Below are 19,874 nucleotides of genomic sequence, written 5' to 3'. Positions count from 1 at the left end.
GGGAGAAAAACCATTTTGAGAGAAAGGAGAGGAAATTAGACGATAAGAAAGTGAAGTGTTTGGAGGTTAGAACCCAGAAAGGATAGAAAAGAGCAGCAAGCAGAGAGGAGAGGCCGAAAGTAGTGACACCTGGGGGAGAGAGGGTGGTGGCCACAGGAACAAAGGGATGGCCGGTAAAGAAGAAGAAGGAGCAGAGAAGAGGACGGGAACACAGAGAATGGAGGGCGAGGCGAGGGAAAAGAAAGAAGGGGAGGCGAGGGAGGAACCCGAGAAACCGGAAAAAGGGGGAAAAAGAGGCAGGCCCTCCAATATAGAGGTCCTGAGAAGGGAAAAAAAGCAAAGCTTGGGAAGTATGGCAAACTTAGAGGAAATGTGGAAAAGGAAAAGAGAGGAAGGAAACGAAGAGGTACTCCCGAAAGAAAAAGAGGACGAAGAGAGAAGGCAAACAAATGATTGGATGTTTAGAGGAAGTAGCTTGACGGGGAGGTCACCAGAGAAGAAAAAAGAAAGAAGAGAAGGCGAAGGAGGAGTAGGGGAAATAAAAGAGTTCGTAAAAGATTTAGGAAAAGATTTGGGAGGGAAGATAGGAAGGGTGGAGGCAAATATGAGGGCCCTGGGAAGTGAAATAAGAGGAGAAATGGAGAAACTAAAAGAAGATACGATGAGAAGAGAGGTCATGTGGGCGGAGCAAAAGAGAGAAATGGAAGGGAAGATAGAAATTTTGATAAAAAAGATTGGGGAATTAGAAAAGAGAGGAGAAGAGGGGGCAAGATGGAATGAAATAGAACAGAAAGTGCATAAAACGGTGCAAGAGTCCATAGAAAAAAGAAAAGAAGAGCTAGGAGGTGAGAAGGTCAATGAGAAGATCATTGAGCTAGAAAAGAAATTGGAGAAGAAAGAGAGAGAGGAGAGGAAGAAAAACATAACAATCACAGGAACGAAAGTGAGAAAAGAGGGGGTGAAAGAGAAGGCGGAGGAGATACTAAAGATAATTGGGGTGGAGGACGCAATAGAAGAAGCGAAAGAGGTAGGCGGGGTGGAAAAAGGGAAATACGCTAGCATGATACTTGTAAAAATAAAGTCGAGCGAGCTGAAAAGGAGAATAATGGAAAATAAAAAGAGGCTAAAAGGGCGGGAAGAAAGGATAGAAGATGACTTAACGTGGGCGGAGAGGAAGACCCAATGGACATTAAGAAAAATCGGAAGAGAAGAAAGAGAGAAAGGAAAATACGTGTGGGTAGACCACGGGAAAATAAGAATAGAGGGGAAATGGTGGAGATGGGATGACGAAAAAGGAGCGCTGGTAGACTGGGAGGGAAAAGAGTGGAAGGCCTACCAAGAAGGAGGACAAAGGAAGGGGGAAGGGGAGAAGGGGACATAGAGGCGGAAGAAAGCTTCGAAAGACCATGCAAGCAAAAGAAAAGAGGAAGGTAAGGAACAGCGGACGAGGGACGGAAAGAAGAGAGCGGAAGGAGGGACGAGAAGAAGGGAACAACAGATAGAAAAATAAGTAAAAGGACAGATGAGAAGAAAAACAAAGAAGAGGAGGAAGGGGGAGTATGGGCAGTAGGATTCTGGAACTGTGCGGGAGTAAGAAACAAAGATGAAGATTTTTGGGAAACAATAAAGAAATGGGACGCGGTAATACTCATAGAGACATGGTTGGAGGAAAGGGGGTGGGAAAATATGAAAGACAGGCTACCAAAAGGGTACAGGTGGGAGGTACAATTAGCGAGCAGAAGGAACAAAAAAGGAAGAGTAATGGGAGGGATGCTAATGGGGGTAAAAGAAGAGATGATAGGGGAGGAAGGGGAGTTTAGAAAAGGAGAAGAAAAAGAGGGCATATTGGTGGCAGAATGCAAGGGGGGAAAGAGAATTGGAGGCTGGTGGGGGTGTACGTAAACGGAGACATGGAAACAAAGATAGAGGAGCTGAAACCATGGCTAGAGGAAATTGAGGGGGAAGGAAGGACGATAATTGGGGGTGACTTCAATGCGAGAACAGGAGAGGAAGGAGGAGCACAAAAAAAGGGGAGTAGGAGGAGGGGGAAAAGAGAAGAAGATCCAAGGACAAGAAGATCAACGGGGACGGAAAAAGATTGCTGGAAATTTTAAGGGAGACGGGCTGGTCAATTGTGAATGGGAACGTAGAAGGGGATGAAGAGGGAGAATTTACCTACACAGGGGCCAGAGGAGACACGGTGATTGACTATGTGATAGCGGAAGTAGTGGGGAGGGAAGGAATTGTATGCATGGAAGTGAGGGACAGTGTAGACTCAGACCACCACCCGGTGATAGTGAAACTGAGGGCGGGAGGTATACAAAGGACGAAAGCAAAAAAGGAAAGGAGAACAACAACGAGAGGAAACTGGACGGAACAGGGGAGGAGAAAGTTCAGGGAAGAACTAAACTGGAGGAGAAGCAGGGACGGCAAAATTGAAGAGGATATGGAAGCAATGATAGAGCAATTCAAAAGAGGATTAGAAAAAAGCAGAGAAAAGGAGCAGAGGAGTAAGAAAAAAGGATGGTGGGATGAGGAATGCAAGAAAAGGAAAAGGGAGCTTAGCGGAGTACTAAGGGAGTGGCGGAAGGGGCGGACGGAGGGAGAAAGCTATAGCAAAGCAAAGAGGGAATACAACAGTTTATGCAAAGATAAAAAGAGGGAGAAAAACAAGAGGTTCATAAAAGAGGTGGAGGAAGCCAGAACAGACAGAGAGGTATGGAGAATAGTGAACAGAGAAAGGAAGAAAAGAGAACAGGTTCACGCAAATATAAAGGAGGACGAGTGGAAAATCCACTTTATGAACCTGTTAGGTGGGACAGAAGAAAAAGTAGTGATGGGTGGCGAGAGAAAGCCGGAGGAGGAAGAAGAGGGGGCGCAAGAGGAAGAAATAAACAGGGAGGAAATCAGAAGAGCGGAAGCAAAGCTGAAGGATGGGAAAGCAGTAGGCGGAGATGGAATACCGAATGAGGTATGGAAGTACGGAGGGGAGGAAGTATCGAAATGGATTTAGGAAACTTGCAACAGAGTATGGAAGGGAGAAGGGTGGCCAGAGGGATGGAAGGAGGGTATAATTGCACCAATCAGAAAGAAAGGGAAAGGAAAACAAACCAGTGACTACAGGGGAGTGACCCTGATGCCAACATTGTACAAGATATACGCGGCGGTGCTAACGGAGAGAATAAGGAAAGAGGCTGAAGACAAAGGAATGATACCAGACAGCCAGACAGGATTCAGAAAAGGAATGGGAACCATGGATAATATATTCACACTGAACTATGTAGTAAACAGGCAGATTAAGAAAGAGAAAGGGAAAGTGGTGGCGTGCTTTGTCGACCTAAAAGCCGCCTTCGATTCGGTGGATAGGGGAGTGCTGATGGAGGCTCTAAGGGAAAGAGGGGTAAGGAAAGGGTTAAGAGAAAGGGTAAAAGAAGTATTGAAAGAAACCAAAAGCAGGGTAAGGACGAGCGAAGGGATGTCAGAACCCTTCTGGACGGCGAGAGGACTAAGGCAAGGGTGCCCGCTAAGTCCAATTCTATATAATCTGCTTACGGCGGATATGGAAGAGGAAATAAGGAAAGGAGGAATGGGGGGGATCAAGATAGGGGAGAGGAAAATATGCACACTGGCTTACGCATATAAAGAAGCTAGAGAGACACCTGGACAAGAAGAGGCTGGAATTGAATAGGGAAAAATCAAAGGTGATGAGATTCAGAAAGGGGGGAGGAAGATGGAAGAAGAGAGACTGGCTCTGGAAGGGAAAGAAAATGGAAGAGGTGGAAGCGTTCAAGTATCTAGGATACACGTTTAAAAGAAACGGAGGGAGCGAACTACACGTAAAAGACAGAGTGAGTAGAGCTAGCGTGGTAATGAGACAAGTGTGGGGGATTGGGAAAAGAAGATTTGGAAAAGACTGGAAGAACAGGAGTTGGGTATGGGACAGATTGGTATGGACTGTAATATCGTATGGCGCTGAAGTGTGGGGGTGGAGGGAATGGAAAGAAGTAGAAAGACTGCAGGAGAGGTACCTGAGATGGATATTAGGGGTGGAATGGTGCACCCCGGGTTACATGCTGAGAGAGGAACTACAAAGAGCGAAACTGAGAGTTAAAGCCGGGAAACTAGCATGGGGGTTCGAGAAAAGGATGTGGGAGGGGAGGGGAGGGGAGGAGAAGTGGCAAGAAAATGCTGGGAGGAAATAATAAGAGGGGAACAGCGAGAGGCAGCAAAGAACAATTGGGAGGAAGAGAGAAGAAAGTTTTTCGCAGAAAGGGGAATAGAATTGGCGCAGTTGGAAACAAAAAGGAGGGAAGGGGAAATGAGCTTCGACGAAATAGAAGAAGCAGACTTAAGACTACAGGAGGAAGAGAGATGGGACAAAATTAGAGCGTCGAAATATAACAAATGGTACAAAGCGATCAAGGGTAAAGGAACTCCAAAATATCTAGAGAAAGGCTGGAGGGAAGAAAGATGGAGAAGAGTCGCCAGATTCAGATTAGGAAATGAGGTAAAAGAAGCAAAATACTGGGAAAGCGAGGAGAAGAAGGTATGCAGAATCCCACTGCAAGTGGGAGCAAGAATCGTGGGAGCATGTGTGGGAAGGGTGCGGTTCAAACAAGGAGAGAAAAGAAGGATGGCAAGAGAAAGTAAAGGAATTGCTAGGGGAGAACGGAGAGGGGGAAACGTGGATGGAAGAGGTGGAAAAGGAAAGAAGAGTGAGAGAAGTAGAGGAAGTCGAGCGGAGAGACACCGACTATACCGACGGTACCAATTAGTAAGGGAGATGGAAAAGAAGAGGAGCGGCAACAAGAGAAAGTAAAAACAGGTTGGCAACACTGTGGAATCACGAAGATTTCAGGAGGTGAGGAAGCAACTCGAGGCATTCGCACAAAAGACACGTGGCAAATCTAACGTGGAAACAAACTGCGAATTGAAATTGCAAATTTGTAAAGTGCAAACAAGCGAGGAAACGAGAAGGGAACGAGAGGGAAAGAAATGAATTCGCGAGAAGCGCAGACATGGGAGATGAGAAAACTGAGGGAAGAAATAAAAGAGCTAAGGGAGGAAATAAGAGAGTGGAGATTAGAAGAGCGCAGAGAAAGAACGGAGAACACAAGAAGAGGGGAGAAAGAAGAAGAAAAAGAGAAAAAGGAGGATGAAGAAAAGAAGTGCAAGGGTGCAGAAAAAGAAGAAAGCAGGAGTATGGAAAGGGTGAGAAGTGAAAGAAGAAAGAAAAGTTTAGTCTGGAAAGGAGTACAGGGAGAGAGCCTGGAGGAAAAGATGTCAAACATTAAGAAGATCCTAAGAAAAGAACTGGGGGCGAGGGCAATTATAAAGGCCGCAATAGAAAGAGAAGGGGATGGGGGAAGAAAAATAGTAATAACAGAGCTGGAGGAAGAAGAAAGAAAGAAAGAAATGGTCTGGATGAGGAATGGAATCTGGGAAAGGTGTGGGGTGGAGGTGGATGAGGACCTTTCAAGAGAAGAAAGAAGGATCAGATGGCTGATCAAGGAAAAGGCAAAACAAGAGAGGGCAAGGGGAAGATGGGTAGTTTATAACAATAGAAGAATCTGGGTGGAAGGAGAAGAACATGTATGGTGCGAGGAGAAAGGAGGATGGAGAAAGGAACTCCCGGGGGACAGGATCGAAAAGGTGATGAAGACGGGACAAGAAGAAGGAGGAGAAGAAAGCAACAAGGAGAGGAAGAGAAGAGAATAGGGAAAATAAGGACGGAGCGCGGAGAAGAGTAAGAAGAGAGTGAAAGCTTAAAACTAAAGATTTAGTTTCGGTTTTGGTTTTAGTATAAACGAATTAAAGAATAGATTAGCTAAGGCAAGTGAAGCAGGTGCAAAATCAGGAACAATCCAAGTTAGACAGTTTATAGTTTTGTTATTGATATTATCACAATTATTGTTTTCATTGAATATTTTGATTTTGATTTACGGTCAAGGCGTTTCTATAGTTTCTTTTTCTATTTTTATTCTTAAGTTCTAGGTTTAAGTTTAGCATAAGTAAAGAAAAGAATAGAATAACTGAGGATAGCAAAGTATGTGCGAATTCAGGGACAATTTAGGTTAATTTTGTAGGACAGAAAATAGGTCGTTACTTTTATTATCATTGTACTGTTTTTATTTTTATGTTATTTTATTTTTCTTACTTTTTCGATATGGTGATTTATAGCAAGGCGCTTCTTTAGTTTTCTTTAGTTTTTCTTTAGTTTTTCATTTTCCCTTTTTTGTTTTTATAATATTCTTATTTTTATTTTTATTTCTAATTTTATTTTTATTTACACTGTTACTTTCATTTTAAGTTCAGGGTACCAGACTGAGTACAAAACAGAAAGTAAGGGGAACAGAAAAGGGAAAGTAAAAAGAAAGGAGGTAGAAATAAGAAAGGCAGGAAAATAAATGGAGGGGAGATAGTTTAAGACTGATAGAATAAAAAGGAAAAGAGGGGAAGGCAAGAATAGGTAGGATAGGGCGTAGAGTGATAAGGTGATACAGATGCAGTATTGTAAATATAGCATATGACCGAAAAGGTATATTTGGGTAAAGACATATGGCGTAAGTGCCTGTTATTATTAATTCATTTTTAGATTATATTTTTGATACAGGTTTGGCACGCGGAGTATTATTTTTGTAAAGGTTCGGGACCGCTCCTAGCAAAAGCGCCTAATAATCCCATTGGCAATTGAATAAAGACATACAATACAATTAAATAATATTAATTTTTCCCATTATAATATATAAATTAATATTATTAAATATTTATTTAAATACAATATAAATTGTATTTAAATGGGCCCTATACTTCAGGCCAACTTGAACCACTCGGCCAGGGCTCAGGACATGTTGTTCCAAACCCTGGCCGAGTGGAAGGCTGGGTTGGCGGTGGCCGCGGAGTCGTACCGAGTCCTCGACAGATCAGATTGGTTCGGGGACGAGGACGGCTCCGTGACGATTATTGGCACCGCAGTACCCCCACACCCCGCCCAACTGGAACGGGGCCGGGGGTTCGTCGGCGTGCTGTGGGGTGAAATAGCGGTGGTGGGGCTCTATGCCCCGCCCAGATGGCCTCTCGCGCAATATGAACAGTACCTGGACCGGGTGGGGGACTTTGTCTCCCGTTGTTCCCCCTGGCCAGTGCTAGTCCTCGGGGACTTTAATGCCCATGCGTCACTTTGGTGTTCCCCGAGGACAGACGCGAGAGGCAGGGCGGTCGTAAATTGGGCGGCGGGGCTAGGACTCCAGCTGCTCAATGTGCGGTCCGTTAGCACCTGCGTGCGTGCCCAGGGGGAGTCTATAGTCGATCTGTCTTTCACTACTCCCCTGGCCGCGCGTATGGTGCAGAGATGGAGGGTGGTGGAAGAGGCGGTCACACTTAGTGACCATCTATACATCCGCCTCGACCTTACCACCACCGCCCGCCGCCCTTTTGGACCACCACTGCTACGATGGGCGCTGAAGAGGATGGACGAGTACGTGCTGATGGCTGCAGCCCTCACTCTGGCGTCGCTGCCAACACCTGCCGGGCCGGTCGCGGACATTGTGGAGGAGGTAGAATGGTTCCGGGATGCCATGAAGGCGGTGTGCGACGCCGCCATGCCCCGGGCCAAGAACCTCCCCAGGCGGGCCGCCTACTGGTGGACGGGCGAAATTGGTGATCTGAGACGAGATTGTTTCGCAGCCCGTCGCCAGTGGCAAAGGGCCCGTAGAAGAAGGACATTCCGCGACCCAGCGAGGGAGGAGGATCTGTACGGGCAGTACCGAGTTTTGGAGACTGCCGTACAGGCAGCCATCACGGAGTCTAAATCCTGGGCATGGGACGAGCTCCTAGGCTCTCTCCAGAAGGACCCATGGGGGTGCACATACAAAATGGTGATGGGCAAGCTTAAGCCCTGGGCGCCCCCGGTCACGGAGAGCCTCGACCCCCAGTTTTTGGGACGGGTAGTCGACACTTTGTTCCCACGAGAGAGGGAACACACCCACCCCCCGCCGGACCACGAGGAGGTGGATTGGTCCGACGAACTGGGGGTCACAGAGGAGGAGCTGGCCGGGGCGATTAAACGGATGGGGGCCCGAAACACTGCTCCGGGCTCCGATGGCGTCCCCGGCCGCGCCGGAGTGAAGGCTCTACGCATCCTCGGTCCGAGATTGAGACGCCTCTCCAGCGCCTGCATTAAGGATGAAGTCTTCCCAGAACAGTGGTATACGGGGTGGCTAGTGCTCATCCGGGAGGATGGGCGACCCGCCGACAGTCCCTCGGCCTACCGGCCCGTCGTGCTGTTGGACGAGGTGGGGAAGTTGTTCGAGCGGATTCTGGTATCCCGCCTCGTCCAGCACCTGTCCTAGGAGGGCCCCGAATTGGCCGAGTCGCAATATGGCACCAGGCGGGGGCGCAGCACTATCGACGCATTCCAGTTGATGCGCTCCCGCTGCGACTCGGCCACGTCCCGGGGCAGGGTGGCGTTAGGCGTTAGTCTAGACATCGTCAACGCCTTCAACACCCTGCCTCACGGGACGATAAGGGGGGCGCTGATATGCCACAAGGCGCCCCCCTACATGAGGAGGATCGTCGGCGACTACCTCCGGGACAGGAAGATTGTGTACAGGGGCCGGGATGGCCAGATGCACGAGAGGGTTGTGGACTGTGGCGTACCCCAGGGTTCTGCGAAAGGTTGCCACACTTTGGGACCTGGGGTACGACCCGGTCTTGCGGGTCGAGCTCCCGACCGGTGTGAGCCTCACGTGCTTCGCAGATGATACGCACGTGTTGGCTGTCGGTCGGGGGTGGAAAAGGACTAGCCGCCTCGCCGAGATTGGCGTCGCTGCCGTTGCCGCGGGGATCCGGCGGCTGGGGCTTCAGCTAGCTCCCCAAAAAACCGAGGCGATGTGGTTTTACTCGCCTCGACGAGGGGTTGCGCCACGGCCCCAGTCGGTAGTCCATGTGAGTGGAGTCGACGTCCAGGAGGGGAAGGGCCACAGGTACTTGGGCCTCCACCTGGACAGCCACTGGCGCTTCGAGGAGCACTTCGGTCGTCTGGCCCCTAGACTAGACAGGGCAAGCAACGCGCTTGCCAGTCTACTGCCCAATATCGGGGGGCCCAACGAGAAGGTTCGCCGTCTCTACGTGGGGATCGTGCGGAGCATGGCCCTCTATGGTGCGCCCATATGGGCGAACGCCCTGATGGATTCCCGGCGCAGCCAGCAACTGCAGCGCCGGGCTGAGAGGAGGATAGCCATCAGGGTAATCAGAGGTTACGGCACGGTCCGCTACGAGGCGGCGATGACCCTGGCGGGGGTTGTACCCTTCAAGTTCCAGGCGGAGGGTGACGCCAAAGTCTTCTGGCGTCTGCGAGCCCTTCGTCTGGACGGGATCCCGCCAGAAGAGATGACCGAAGCTATTACTAGGATTAGGCGCCAGGCCCGGCAGAGAGCCCTGGATACGTGGCGACGTGAGCTCGTCGAGAGCGGCGCCAGCGCCCAGCGCGTGGCTGGGGCGGTCCTTCCAGTGCTCAAGAAATGGAGGGACCGCGGCCAGGGAAGGCTCACGTTTAGGACCACACAGGTGCTCACCGGACACAGTTGTTTCGGTGAGTTCCTGCACTGGATCCGGGCGGAGGGGACGGCAGCATGCCATCACTGCGGGGCGTGGCGGGACACCGCGCAACATACCCTGGAGCACTGTCCAACGTGAGCGCGGGACAGTCACGCCCTGCGGTGCGACGTTGGTGGTGATCTCTCGCCGGCGGCACTTGTGAAAGAGATGCTCGCCGGCGAGAACCAGTGGAGGGCGGTGACCGATTACTGCGAGACGGTCATCGCCCAGAAGTAGGAACCGGAGCGGGGTAGGCACAGAACCGATCCCATCCGCAGAAGAACCAGGGGGCATCGTCGGGGGAGACTCCCTGACGGCCTCACCTGAGGGAGATGGAGAACGTGTCTCCAACGTGGAGAAGAGGATGGGGGGAGCACCCTCTCCCACTGAAGAGGAATTCTGTGGGGGGACACCAGTCACCCCCCGAAAGAGGAGCACCGGGGAGGGGCGAACGCCCCTCCCCCAACACCGATCGCGCGGCCCCGCGAAACTTATGCGGGGTCGCAGGGCCGCAGGGGGCCGAGGCTGGACAAGGACATGCTGATGGCCGCAGCCCTTGCCGTGGCCTGGCCAGCTCTTCCGGCCGGGCCGGTCGTGGACGTTGAGGGGGAGCCCAAGCGGTTCCGGGAGGCGATGACCGCAATATGCGACACCGCCATGCCCCGGGCCCCGCGCCTGCCCCTCCGGAGGGCGGTGTGCTGGTGGTCGGGCGACATTGCGGATCTCTGATCCGAGTGTCAGCACGCCCGGCGCCAGTGGCAGCGCGCCCGAAGGGCTCGAGTCCGCGACCCGGCGAGGGAGGATCTGCTGAGGGGCACATACCAGGTCTTCGTCATCAGGTACGCGAAATCCCGGGCGTGGGAGGAACTCCAGGGCTCTCTGGACGAGGACCCGGGGGGCGGCCTTACCGGATGGTCATGTGTAAGTTCCGCGCACGGGCGCCCCAGGTCTCGGAGAGCCTGAACCCCAGCTGCTGACGCGGGTAATAGACACCCTCTTCCCCCGCTCCGGGGGACGTCGCACCCGCGCCACCAGCAAGGGCCGGCGGAGCCCGTCGCCTGGTCCGCCGACCTGGGGGTCACAGAGGAGGAGATGGACGATGCCGTCAAAAGGTTCGGGGCCAAGAAGACCGCCCCGGGTTTGGACGGCATCCCCGGCAGCGCCTGGGTTATCGCGTCCGGCGTCCTAGGTCCGAGGCTGTGCCGCCTCTTCAGCGCCGCTTTGGAGCAGGGGGTGTTCCCCTCGATTTGAAAGGAAGGGCGGCTGGTCCTCCTCCGAAAGGACGAACGGCCCGCAGATTCTCCCTCTGCGTACCGGCCCATTGTGCTGTTGGACGAGGTGGGAAAGCTCTTCGAGCGTGTCATCGCAAACCGCCTCGTCCACCACATGTCGAGCGTTGGCCCTGATCTGGCCAACATCCAGTTCGGGTTTCGCGAGGGTCGCAGCACCATCGACGCTATCCAGCGGGTGCGCACCCTCGCCGAGTCGGCCACGTCCCGGGGTGGGGTGGCGCTGGGCGTCTCCTTGGACGTTACAAACGCGTTCAACACCCTGCCCCGTGGGACGATACGGGGGGCGATGGTTCACCACAACGTCCCCCCGTATCTGCAGAGGATCATCAGGGCCTTCCTGGATGGCAGGTGGATTCTGTACACAGGCCGGGACGGTACGCTGCACTGGAGAGAGGTAGACCGCGGAGTGCCCCAGGGGTCCAAACTGGGCCCCCCTTATGGAATGTGGGGTACAACGCTGCGCGGCGGGTGAACCTCCCGCCCGGGGTGTGGGCCACGGTATTCGCAGATGACTACTACCTGCTGGCCACTGGGCGGGACTGGTTGAGGACCTGCCGTCGTGCCGAGGTGGGGGTCGCCATCGTGTGAAGAGCGATCCGGGGGCTGGGTATGGCGCTGGTTCCTCACAAGACCGAGGCCATGTGGTTCTTCGAACCTCGGCGTGGTGTAGCCCCTCCGGCCCGGCTCTGGCTCGAGGTCGACGGGTGCCGGATCATGATCGGCCGGGGTCTTCGATACCTCGGCCTGTATCTCGACAGCCACTGGCGGTTCGCTGTTCACTTCGACCGCCTGGCTCCCCTATTGGAACAGGTGGCGACCAATCTTGGCCGCCTGTTGCCCAACCTCGGGGGGGCCGGGAGTGAGGGTTCGCCGCCTATACGTGGGAATCGTCCGGTCCATAGCCCTCAACGGGGCTCCGATATGGACCGGCGATCTGGCGGTCAGCAGGCACAGCTGCACTCTGCGGCGGCGGGTGGAGCGCCGGCTGGCCATCAGGATCGTGTGGGGTTACTCCACGATCCCCTACGAGGGGGCGATTGTCCTGGCGGTTCTCATTCCACTCCGGTACCAGGCGGAGGTCGAATGCAGTACATACTGGTATTCGCGAGCCCTCTGCCAGGCCGGGGAAGACCCGCCGGGGCCGACGATCGAGGAACATCGGAGCCAGGCCCGACTGGTCGCGGCGGAAAGGTGGCAGAGATCCCTAGCAGAGGGGGCTGCCGCCGGAAGCCGCGCCTTTGGGGCGGTCCTGCCGATGATATCGGAGTGGCGGGACCGCGGCCACGGCGGCCTATCGTTCCGGGTCACGCAGGTGCTCTCCGGACACGGGGTGTTCGGGGAGTTCCTGTGCCGGAGGAACAGGGAATGGAGCCCCCACTGTTGGCTCTGCGGGGCGGCGCAGTACACCGCACAACACACGCTGGCGGAGTGCCCGGTGTTTGCGGTGGCCAGCCATGCCCTGACGGCAAAAATAGGGGAGGATCACTCGCCGGCAGGTGTCGTGAGACAGATGCTTGTGGGCGAGACAGAATGGAGGGCCGCGACCACCTTCTGCGAGGAAGTCATGGCCTTCAAGGAGAGGTCCGAGCGGGATCGTGAAAGGTACGATGGTACGAAGGAAAGGTCCGGGTGCCCCCCACCTCCTGGGGAGATATTACAGATGGTGTTCCCTGTGGGGGTGGGAGGGGTCGCGGTGTTCCCTCCCGCCCCCTACGAAATGAGCCCGGACCCCGGTCGGACTCGGGGACGTGCCGGTGGGGAACCCGTTCTCAATCGGGGGCCCCTCACCGTCCGCTTGGGGGGGCCGGGTGACTCCGGGCGGTGAGTGGCGATTTCCCTCCCACGTTGGGAGTGGCGCTGAACCCCGCAGGGGGGGAGCAGCGGAGCCGAGGGAGTCCCCCTGGAGGGTGTCCGGCCACGGCTCACCGCAGCCCACAGGGGGACGACTCGGCAGGCCGCAGGCGCCCTGTTTGGGCCCCATCGCACGCGGACCCGGGGTGTAGCCGGCACCGGAAGCCGGCGAAGCGAAGTGCTGCGCCTGATCTTCCTCGCGGGCGGGCGGGGGGTTGCTCCTCCCCGCAGCCTGTGGGGAGATCGAGGCGCGGGGACTGCAGGCGGGGCGGGCTGGGGGGCCCAGCCGCCATTGCACCCAGTTCCCCCGCGATGGAGCCCGCACCTTGTGTAACCCCTGGTGCCGGCTGGGGGAGTTGTTACGTCCCCGATGAGGTGCGCCGTCAGCGCACGGCGAGGGAGGCTCCGGAGTTATAGCAATCAGGTCCAGGAGCCACTGCCATACGCCAGAGGAGGTCGCCGTGGGGTTTTAGTCAGGAGGAATCTGACACTCCCCCGCTGCCCTCCGCCAGGGGCGCGGGGGGTCTTATGCAAGATTTCGCCACGAAAAAAAAAGGTTAGGTTAGGTTCGGTTAGGTTGGAGTCACGTGCTGGCTGCCGAGCTTGTCGGACGTGTCGTTGGAGGGTCCCGTGGCCTGCCAGGCATCTGGCGCTGCGGGGTTGCATCGTTCTTTGTTTCATTGATTTTTCTTGATTTTCTACAACTTCTTCGGTTTTTCTTCGGTTTTGCAACATCAGTAATTCCTATGAATTCTGTTTGATCGTTTTCGCCCCTTAACCGGGAAAGGGGTTAGAAAACGGATTCGGAAGCGATTTTTTGCCGGTGCGCGACCTTACCGAAGCGATAGACTTCCAGTTTACGAAGCTCGTATAGAAAAAGGCGCAATTTATGAATAAGAAAAGTTTAGACTCTGTAGTTGTATGTTAATAAAGTTTAATCAGAAAGAAATGTTAAACAGTTCTTGCGTTCCGAAGCAACGCGTTCGAAATTCAGAAGAACTAGTACGCGAAGACGTATAAGAAGAAGCAGCAGCGTTCGCAAGTATGCGGCGGCATATTTATATTATGTTTCCCCCCCGTCTCCGCCGTCGCCCGCCGGCCTACCAGCTCAGTCGGCTCGCTACGTCGGTCAACGGAGCGAATGAGATCGCTGGAGGTCGACGGAACGAACAGCTGAGACGAAGGAAGCGATCTAGCTTCTAGAAATTTCAAGCTTTAACGTTCGACGCTCGAACATACCGCCCGCCTTCTTTGGACGTCAAAGAAGCACGCACTGCTTCAAAGAAACCTGGCCCATATATAACCTTAAAGCGTCCAGTATAGTTACGCGCATCAGACCGTTGAACAAGTGTGTAGTTTTAAGTGTATAAAGGTGAAAAGACTTACAACTAATATAATACAAAGGTAAGTAATTATATAAAAAAAATAGAACGTTATAAGTAACCTTGAAATATAAAGTATAAAGAAAAGAAATATGCGATTGAATCGACTATGGCAGCAAACCGCCCGCCATAAACTATATAAATTTTTAAACGCATGGAAAAATTCCAAACGGAAAATTACGTCGAAGCAGATGAAGTGACGTCAGCAGAAGACACCGGGAGGGGGCACAACTTGACTATTGGTCTGGTGACAGAACCGCTAATAGTTCTCAAGGTGGCTACTCTCACTCGTCCATCTGGCCCTGGATGAAGGGCTTCGACTCGGCCCAGCGGCCATTTTGCCGGAGGTTGCAATTCGTCGCGTAGTAACACTAGTGTCCCCAGCTCCAGGTTCTCCTTCTGCTGACGCCATTTGGGAAGCTGCTGAAGGCTTTGCAGATATTCCCGCCTCCACCTGTGCCAAAAGTGAGAACGTAATATAGATATTTGTCGCCAACGCGAAATAAGAGAAATATTATGCGATTCGGATTCTGAATCCGGAACGATACAAGTGGGTTCACCGAATAAAAAGTGTCCGGGTGTTAATGCCGACAGGTCCGAGGGGTCGTCGGAAAGTGGATGTAGCGGCCGTGAATTTACGCATGCTTCCACCTGGCACAAGAGCGTTGTCATCTCCTCGAAGGTAAGCGTAGCGTTTTCGACGATTCTCAGTAGGTGGTGCTTAACCGTTCTAACTCCTGCCTCCCATAGGCCCCCGAAGTGCGGAGCATACGGAGGGATGAAGCTCCAGTCCGTGCCATCGGCTGCCAACGAAGCTGCAGCGTCTAAGTAAAAGGCGGAGGCGCCGCGGAACATGTTGCGCAACTCCCGGTCCGCTCCGTGGAAAACGGTCCCATTATCGCGCAACATGGTGGCGCAGCGACCTCTGCGACTGACGAACCTGCGAAAAGCGGCTAGGAATGAGGCAGAGGTAAGATCTGAGACAGCTTCAAGATGAAATGCGCGTGTAGTAAGGCAAATGAACAGCGCTATATATCCCTTGTAGGATTTGTGTCCTCTTCCTGGTGATGTCCGCAGCTTCACCGGTCCGGCATAGTCCACCCCGGTGGAAAGAAAGGGTCGCCGAGGAGTGATGCGCTCGAGCGGTAAGGGGGCCATCAGCTGCGTGGTCGGCCTACCACTGTAGCGAGCACATTTTACGCACCCTTTAATGACGTCTCTCACCAACGAACGGCCATGGATTATCCAGTAGCGTCGCGCCAGCATGCTCCTGGTGAGTTGCGGTCCTCCGTGCAAGGTGCGGAGATGGGCATCTCGAACCAAAAGAGTAGCCAAAGCATTCTTCTTCCCGATGATGTAAGGGTGCCTCTCGTTGTAGGGAATAGAGGCTAGGTCGAGGCGGCCCCCGACGCGTAGTAGTCCTTGGTCATCCAGGAAGGGCTTCAAGGCCCTAAGAGCGGAAGATCGCCGTACCTCCTTGCTCTGTTGAAGCTGGTCGACCTCTGATTGGAAATCGGACTTCTGAGCTAGCCCGATAGCGATCCGTAGAGCAGCGTCTCGCTCCGAAGCCCGGATAAACCCGGTTTCGGTGTTCAGCTTCCTGGTAAGTCGATGAAATCTAGAGCAGAGAGCAATCACTGCCGTTAAGCGTGTTAAACTTGAAAACCTTGATAGGAGATCGTTCTCCTCGTTTTCCTTTGCCAGGTAGATTTGTGCTCGGCCCCTCTCCAAGTCCGCCTCTTCGACCTTTCCTAGAGGTGATGCAGGCCACAGATCTGGGGAGTCGACGAGCCAAGAGGGTCCACTCCACCATAGATGCGACGACAGGAGCTCCGACGGCGTTATCCCTCTGGTAGCCAAATCCGCCGGGTTGTTTTTGGTTGCCACGTGCCTCCAATTTTGAGGCGGAACATTGGACTGCACGGTGGCAACCCTGTGGGCAACAAAGGGCTTCCAGGTTGAGGCATGCCCTTTTATCCAGTGGAGGGTAACGCTGGAGTCCGTCCAAGCCGTGATGGTTGCTGGTAAGATCAATCCCTTTTGTACTTCCGCTATTAGTTTGGAAAGTAGCACCGCGCCGCACAGTTCCAGTCGTGGTATGCTAAGTGCCTTGACCGGTGCCACCTTGGTTTTTGCCACAAGCAGTGTGGCCACGCTGGACTCTCCCCTGGACACTCGCAGGTAGACGACGGCTGCATAGGCTCGCTGGGAGGCATCGCAGAACCCGTGCAGCTCCAGTTGCGCAATGTCCGCCGAGTAATTCGTCCAGCGAGGAATTGCCAAAGCGTCGAGTTGGCTCAGCTTGCTTCGGAATGTTTCCCATGCGGAAAGTAGTTGCTCAGGTAAGTCCTCATCCCATTCTGCGCCAATTATCCAAAGATCCTGCATAAGAATCTTTTCCAAAATAAAACAGGGGCCGCCCATCCCAAAGGATCGAAGAGGCTGGCTACTTCCGATAGGATACGCATTTTAGTGTATCGCGTGGGCTCATTGAGAGGTGGAAGAACACGCAAAGAGAAGGTGTCCGTGTTTGGCCTCCAGACGACCCCCAAGGTACTGACTCCAGGGTAGTCCTGGAACACGCACGTTTGAAATTCTTCCGCTTCCTGCAAGCTTGGCTTATTCGATGCCCATTTGCTCAGATCGAACCCTCCCGACTGCAGGATAGAGATAACCTGTCGTCTCAATTCGAGGGCTGCTTTCTCGTCGTCGGCTCCGGCAAGAATGTCGTCCACATACGAATGCCGACGAATTGCGACCGCTCTCAGCGGGAAACGCTCCTCCTCATCTTCAGCAAGTTGGACCGACACCCTCAGCGCTAGGAAGGGTGCGCAGGCTGTGCCATAGGTGACGGTCTTGAGCCTGAAGTCCTGTACAGGTTGATCGGGTCTGGAGCGCCAAAGTATCCTGGTCCAATCCGCATCCGTGTGGTGTACCCGAATCTGTCGGAACATTTTAACAATATCCGAGGTAAATACTACTCGAAATAAGCGCCATCGCGTTAGAATCATCGAGAGGTCTGACTGTAGTTTCGGTCCAGGCATCAAACAGTCGTTAAGAGAGGATCCAGTGGCGGTGCGAAAGGAGGCGTTGAAGACGACCCTGATTTTGCCGCTAGGGTCGTATCGCTTCACCACGGCATGGTGCGGTAGATAGTAAACTGGATCCTGAACCGCAGACTCCGGTACCGCCTCCATGTGATCCAAGGCTGCGTATTCCTCCATGAACTGCGAGTACTTGTCTCGCCAGGCTTCGTTGGATGCCAACCTGCGCTCACAGCTGAGCAGCAACTTTAGCGCCGTTGATCTGCAGGGCTTCAGGGCAAGGCTTGGATCCAATTTGAAAGGTAGGTGTACCGAATAGCGGCCGGTTTCGTCCCGAGAATGTGTCTCTCGAAAGTGCCGCTCACATTCCCGTTCCTCTGGTGATAACGGAGGCTGCTCGTGTAGCGCTTCGACCTCCCAAAAGCGTCGAAGCAGCCTATTGGTTGAGTCGTCCGTTTGGCAGTGAAGGCTGTGGACGACCGCCTTGCTGCCTTGACCTTTGGTGTCGGAGACTGGGCCCATCAACACCCACCCGAAAGGAGTGCGCCTCGCCGTCGGTGTGCCAACCGGCCCGACCCGCGACTCGTCCTGTAACAAAACTCCACAAATATCAGCTCCCAGGATTAAGTCAATACGAGAGGGTACTCCGTATTCCGGATCCGCAAGAGTCACTCCTTGAAGATGCGGCCAGGATTGTGAGTGCACTGCTCGAGCGGGAAGTAACGCAGTAAGTTTCCGCAGCACCAACGCTCGAACCGACAAATGAAAGCTGGGGTCCAGACGAGAGCGTAAGGAAAGAGAAACCTCACTTTTCGCCACTCCGCTTTCATTCTCTTGAACTCCTGAGATGGCGACGCTGACCGCCCGCCGTGGCAAACGGAGTGCTTGAGCTACCCAAGCAGATACAAGCGACGTGTCCGAACCGGTGTCCAACAAGGCTCTGACCTCGAGAAGTTCTCCTGATGGTGCCTCCACCTTCACCTTGGCCGTCGCTAATAGTGCGGCGGGTCGAGTGGTAGCTGAACAGGCAAAGGAAGCGGCCACGCCCTTCTCTTCTGTTTCGGTGGAGGCCGTTGAAGTTTGCGATGTGGAAACGTCTCCGACGTTCGCGGGCGTATTCTTCGTGGGATTCGGCATCGCATCATGGAGCAGCGTATGGTGCTTGTAGCCACAAGCTAAGCAGACTTGGCTTGACGGGCACTTGGTTAAGTCGTGGCCAACGGTCAAGCAATTAAAGCACGCCTGTAGTTGCTGGGCTCGCTCCTTCCGGCGCCGAGGTGGAAGCGTCTTTAGCTTTGAACAATAAGCAAAGTTATGATTTCCAGCACACGAGGGGCACTTACGAGGGGCGGGACTCTTTGCCGAAGCAGCCAAGACTGCTACGTTAGTGCGTTTTACAGGCGCCTCCCTTTTTGTTTTAGCCGGAGCACCTTTGAATGTCGCGGGATGCAACACTGGGTCGGCCTCCTGAGCAGCATCCAACGCTTGGATGCGATTTTCCAGAAAGAGAGAAAGCTGCCGGAACGACGGTACGTCGCGGCTATCAGCTAGAGAGGTCTCCCAGACCAGGTGCGTGGTTTTGTCCAATTTTTGGCTTAAGAAATAAACAAACCACTCATCCCACTGAGCTACCGGTTTTTTCAGCGCAGTGTACGCTCTAATCGACTGTTTGAATGTATCTAACAGCCTTTTCAATTCCGCGGCAGACTGTTGTTGCGCGGGAGGGCAGGAAAGAAGGGCCCTGTGGTGCGCGAAAGACAGAAGACGCAAGTTCCCGTACCGCTGCTCCAGGTCCTCCCAGGCTCCTTGGTATCCAGCATCGGTGATTGGCGTATTTTGGATGACCTCCGCTGCTTCTCCGGTTAAGGCCGACTTAAGGTACAGCAATTTCCGTACATCCTGAAGGTTGGGAACGCTGTGAACGAGACTCTTAAAAAGATCTCGAAAACTCTCCCATTTTAAGGGGTCTCCTGAGAAAGTGGGTAATTGTATTTTTGGCAATTGAGGCTTTCCCGGTGTTTCTGGAGGGGGTTGCACTCCACGCGAGGGGCCCGCCTGCGCGAGGTCCTCTTGGTACTGAGCCATCTGAGCCGCGACCTGAAGATAAGCTTCTTCGATCGTAGAAAAGCGGTCTTGGTCCACGTAAGCACTGTCCTGGGCTTCCTTGAATCGCAACAGTTGACGGTGACCATTTAAAAACGCATCCCAATATCGCTCAAGGAGACCTCTACGCTGTTCTAAAACTGCCCGCGTAATTTTTTCCCTGCCCAATTTACAAAGGTTGGTCCAAAACCGTTGGATCCAACGTCCGAGCTCCTCCTGTTCCCGTAAAATATCCGCGTATTCCGTCGCAGGCATCGTAATCCTTTTATTTTTCAGAACTGGGCGTTTCCGAAGCCGTTAGAAGTAACGAGTGTTGATTCGAAGTTCGAGACGTTCCGAAGCGTTTACAAACACAGGCTCGACCTCAGAAGACAACGCCCACGCGCATGACGTCACGGAGAAACCGTTACGGCAAGAGAAATGATTTAGATAAAGAATAAGACTTATCTTTCTCTTGTTTGACTCCTTTTTCCGATGCCTGATTGCCTGGTTAGTGGAATCCTATTTTGAAGCGGCAGATCAGTTCTCCGGCGTGGGAGTCCAGCCAGAATTTTCCAGGAGGTCACTAGCACCACTCACTCGTGCACAAGAGCACAAGAACGTTC

General features: G+C 53.5%; 3 protein-coding genes across 3 annotated transcripts; 2 read left to right on the top strand and 1 right to left on the bottom strand.

The window, feature by feature from the left end:
- The first annotated feature begins 166 nt into the window (after positions 1–166).
- On the top strand, positions 167–1,381 carry LOC123988699 (golgin subfamily A member 6-like protein 22). The gene has a single exon (XM_046289450.1). The coding sequence runs from the start codon at positions 167–169 to the stop codon at positions 1,379–1,381; it is 1,215 nt and encodes a 404-aa protein (XP_046145406.1).
- Positions 1,382–2,251: 870 nt separating this feature from the next.
- Positions 2,252–3,013, top strand: LOC123988698 (vicilin-like seed storage protein At2g18540). The gene has a single exon (XM_046289449.1). The coding sequence runs from the start codon at positions 2,252–2,254 to the stop codon at positions 3,011–3,013; it is 762 nt and encodes a 253-aa protein (XP_046145405.1).
- Positions 3,014–14,299: 11,286 nt separating this feature from the next.
- On the bottom strand, positions 14,300–19,524 carry LOC123988700. The gene is made up of 2 exons (XM_046289451.1): positions 16,587–19,524; positions 14,300–16,482 (listed from the first exon to the last, which is right to left on the bottom strand). Exons 1-2 carry the CDS (start codon positions 19,522–19,524, stop codon positions 14,300–14,302), a joined length of 5,121 nt encoding a protein of 1,706 aa, XP_046145407.1.
- Positions 19,525–19,874: the final 350 nt, after the last annotated feature.

Source organism: Osmia bicornis, unplaced genomic scaffold, assembly GCF_907164935.1.
Source record: "Osmia bicornis bicornis unplaced genomic scaffold, iOsmBic2.1, whole genome shotgun sequence".
NCBI lineage: Eukaryota > Metazoa > Arthropoda > Insecta > Hymenoptera > Megachilidae > Osmia > Osmia bicornis.
Note: the sequence above shows the minus strand (reverse complement) of the source record. Positions and strands in the feature narration are given on the sequence as shown.